This window comes from Arachis ipaensis, chromosome B01 (assembly GCF_000816755.2).
Source record: "Arachis ipaensis cultivar K30076 chromosome B01, Araip1.1, whole genome shotgun sequence".
Lineage (NCBI taxonomy): Eukaryota > Viridiplantae > Streptophyta > Magnoliopsida > Fabales > Fabaceae > Arachis > Arachis ipaensis.
Genome location: NC_029785.2, coordinates 124,687,532 through 124,691,706, shown reverse-complemented (window position 1 = coordinate 124,691,706; position 4,175 = coordinate 124,687,532). Strand labels below are relative to the sequence as shown.

Genomic DNA, 4,175 nt, shown 5'->3' with positions numbered 1-4,175 from the left:
TGGAGCCTCCAAATGATATTCTCACACGTTCAATTTATTGAAATTTAAGTCTAAAATTAATTGAAAAAGAATACTTCTAGTTGTTATTAGTGAGTCCTTGATTCCCTAAAAAAAATAAAGTATTAATTTAGGACAAAATGCGTGCATAAAGTAAACTAAGAACAAAATGCGAATCTTTTCAATTTTAAAACACTATGCATAACAAGGTTTTGCAGATTCCTAACAAGATGTAGCTGGACGTTACTATACCTAACTCCCAAATTGCACTTTTGCATTTCCATTTACCTCATTCCGTAGCAAAAATGCTGTTATTTACTCACAGACTCGTCCAATGCAAAATTAGTATTATACAGAGTTGTCAGATAATCAGATTAATATATTTGATTCAGAGTATCATTCTTCTTTCTTTAATTTTATTTATTTATATCTTCATTCTTATTTTCTATCTTCCTGTTGTTGTTAATATTTTGACATCTGAATGGAATTTGTGAGGGAAAGGCATTGATTCTGTTTGTACTTTGTAGGGTGAGTATGATAGCCCACAGGAAGGAACAAACCCTTCAATCATAGAGCACTGGCACTCACTCTCAGATTCAAAGTATTATGTCCTTTTAATATTCCTTTATAAGGTTATACCATCAGAATTGTAGGGCTATAAATAATGCAAATGCACTTTTTAGCCTTTTCGAGGATTAACTGCAAAAGAAGACATGTTCCTTTGGACTTTTAGGAGGCTAGTGTTTTACACTTGTTTTTTCAAATTATTTTTTATTCTTATTTTATCCACCTGAGAAATGGCCATAATTTCTGAAATATATATTCCCAACCAACACAAAGGCAAAAAGCTATTGCTAGCATATTAAACTATCAGTTGTGGAATAGAATCTTAAATTTTCATCCACCGAATACTCTTTGGAAATTCCACAAGAGAAAAACTCAAAAATCAACCGAATTTATTATTTTTATCAATACTTTAACTATCAGTCTAATTCTTAGTCTAACAATTCAATAATATATTTGTAGTCCACAATTTTAAACATTATTAGTTAACTATTGGTTAAAAATAATAAATTCTTCTAGTCCTCTATCATTCGACATATTATATAGTACAGCTTAATCCTTATCTTATCTTCTCTTCGTCTTTGAGGGAATCAAAGATCAATTGGGCTCATAGGCACAGAATATTGAAAGCTTCTGAAGCACTCGTTGAGTCGTTGTTACACTACAAAAGACTGCAGACTGCAAAGCAATATGCATGCTTATCGCTTTCAAAGACCAACATCTCCTACGACTCTCAAATCCAATCACTATGATACTCTGCTTACAAAATATTATTCTCACATTTCTTCCGCAGAATCGTCACATGTTAAACATCATAACAAAAGAATCTACATGGTGGACACGCCCTCAAAGCATGTTTCACACTAGTAACACTTAAGAACCATAGTTCGAGGTTGATTTATTGATGATCATAAGGTTGGCAAAATAAAAACTCATGCTACAGACTATGTTTCAAGCGACATAAATATGTACACCATCTGCATATCTAATTTTCCATCAGGGCATAATATGACAACAACATGAGAATCAGCATTAAATAAGATCTCCCTTCATAGTTTTTGTTCCAAGACGGGTCTGAAAAGTTAGGTGTTTGAACTTCTAGCTCCTTTCAAAATCAGGCTGATTGGTGACAGATCTCACCCACGACCACTTATGATCTTTTGTATTGACTGGGTTCTTTGCACTCGCTATATCATCCAATGGAATATATGCATAGTTTCCATTAATAAGACCAGCTACAAATCCAGTATACCCTGCCATAATACCATGAATTGCAGAGTGCGCTAGAAGTGTGCAGTACAAATTATCAGTGGCATTTGCAGCAACAGCACGAATCATGTATGTAGGATCTATGTACTTCACCGTAAATAACTCATCCGGGTGCTCCCTCGCCCACCACTTGTTTAGCTCTGATTTCAGCCACACACCAACATCCAAGAACACTGGATTGCCAGATTCATCCTTTTCTTGCTTCTGTGAATCGGTTCTGGGTATTATATCCTGGCCAGCACCCTCAGCAACGACAAGCACCGCATGCCCGTTTGCCTTCAGTCGCTTGTCGAGAAATTCGAAAAGTCCTCCTTTTCCTTCCAAGAAAAAGTCTATCTCAGGAATTAGGCAGCAATCGACATCACGGCTGCTAAGTGTTGCATATAAAGCTATGTGCCCTGTACTTCGACCCATCAGCTTTACCAGGCCTATCCCGTTAACCGCACTCACAGCCTCTACATGAGCGGCACTTATTGCTTGCTGAGCCATTTCAACTGCTGTTTGGAATCCGAAAGATCTGTCAATTATTCCCACATCATTATCCACGGTCTTAGGAATTCCAACAACTGCAACATTCAGTTTGCGACGTCTAATTTCATCAAATATCTTCACAGCTCCTCGCATAGTCCCATCGCCACCTATAATGTACACCTGTTGATGATCACAGTGAATTAGTTCTTCAGAAATACTGGATGCCTTATTATGTATGCTATACAGCCACCTTATGTGAGAAGAAAAAATTAATTCAAGAGGGCTTGCTATCTAAATTCTAAATTACCTGAATCCTACTAAAGCTTAACATAAGGGAAAACTTTTTGTTGCAATCTTCGGAAGAATGGTTAAAGCCAAAACACAAGAGTTAACAACAAGCAAATCAAGTCTAGAAATGATTACACTGAAAATCTCCAATCTCACACATAGAAAGTCAGGGAAATCCAATCTTATTGATTTCAAGTGCATTCAGTTCAGAAATATCCATGATATATTAGATTAGTTTAAAATCAGTTTAACAATCACAATCCTCTAATAGACAATTTAATCGTGTTAGACTAATATGTCAGTTTAATAGTTAGAGCCATTTCTTATGAACCAGCCTTGAACAAGCCACTTATTTCACATAATTTTGTTGATCAACTTTCCTAGGATCATTTCAAGGCATGTAAATCAAGCACAATAACATCTTACAATTTATAAATTTCGGTTTCACGATGAAGGGGAAATACAGGGCTAATCAACAAAAAAAAAAAATGCATCTAATTAACTAGTCATCTTGATCATATATAAACCTAACAAGGTCAAACTGCATTGAGCATTCACTCATTGACTGTATTGAGAAGCTTTGACCATGGAAAACATGATAAAGATTTCACAAAGCGAAGTTAGTTTGGTGACCTGGTTGAAGCGAAGGTTTTCGATAGCGTCAACGATCCTATTGAGATCGAAACCGCCTCTAGAAGTTTCGAGGACGGTGCCACCTCTCTTGTGCCAGTCATCAACCAGCTTGGGGTTCAGCTCCACCGGCTCCCGCCAGTAGAACCCCCTGTAACCGGCGGTGATCCCGAAGATCTGGCGAACCCCGTAGAGGTCCCAAAGGCCCACAACGAGCTCCCTGATGACGGTGTTGAGGCCAGGGCACAGCCCCCCGCACGTGACAATAGCGGCGCGCACCTCTGAGGGGTGGAAGAAGACTTGGTTGCGGGGGCCGGCGCGGTGGTAGGCGGAGAGAGGGAAGGGAGTGGCGAAGGTTCCGGAGAGGTCGTAGGTGATCTGGCGCAGAACGACGTCGGATTGGGATACGTAAAAGCCTTGATCGGTGTGGAAGTAGGGGTCGTGATCCAAGGGGTTCTGGTGAGTTTGGATAGTTGAGACGTAGTGAGTGAGATGGGGAAGTTCTTTGAGGTTGATGGGATTGAAGAGTTTGCTTGTGTCCACGCCGGAATTGCTGTTCGATACAGCCATGGCTTCCTATCACGTAGCTAACGGTACGAAATGAAAAGAAAAAAAGAGAAACGAGAAGAAAATTATAAAGGCCAGGAACTCACTGAGTCACTGCTTTTGACGTGTTGCAATTAGCGTACTTGCTAACCTCTTAGGCTCTTACACGCATGCATGAATACACCTACACACCCACTACATTTTTCTAAAATTTTTCTTCTTTTACTTTTGTTTTTCTAATGAATAACATTGTATATACTTACGCAAATAGTCGTCACTATTGAGTTCAGGTGCATTCCTTCGAGTTTAATGGCAAGAGCAACAACAACATTAACAATAGAATAATAGCAACAACGATGACATTATGATAATGTAACAATAACAATAGTAATAGTATAAGAACAACATAA

The 4,175-nt window shown here is 38.3% G+C and overlaps 1 protein-coding gene across 1 annotated transcript; it reads right to left on the bottom strand.

Annotated features, from left to right (window-relative positions):
• On the bottom strand, window positions 1,185-3,883 carry LOC107637084 (ATP-dependent 6-phosphofructokinase 2). Its single transcript, XM_016340534.2, has 2 exons — window positions 3,223-3,883; window positions 1,185-2,481 (listed from the first exon to the last, which is right to left on the bottom strand). The coding sequence occupies exons 1-2, from the start codon at window positions 3,787-3,789 to the stop codon at window positions 1,660-1,662; spliced, it is 1,389 nt and encodes a 462-aa protein (XP_016196020.1). The 5' UTR covers window positions 3,790-3,883; the 3' UTR covers window positions 1,185-1,659.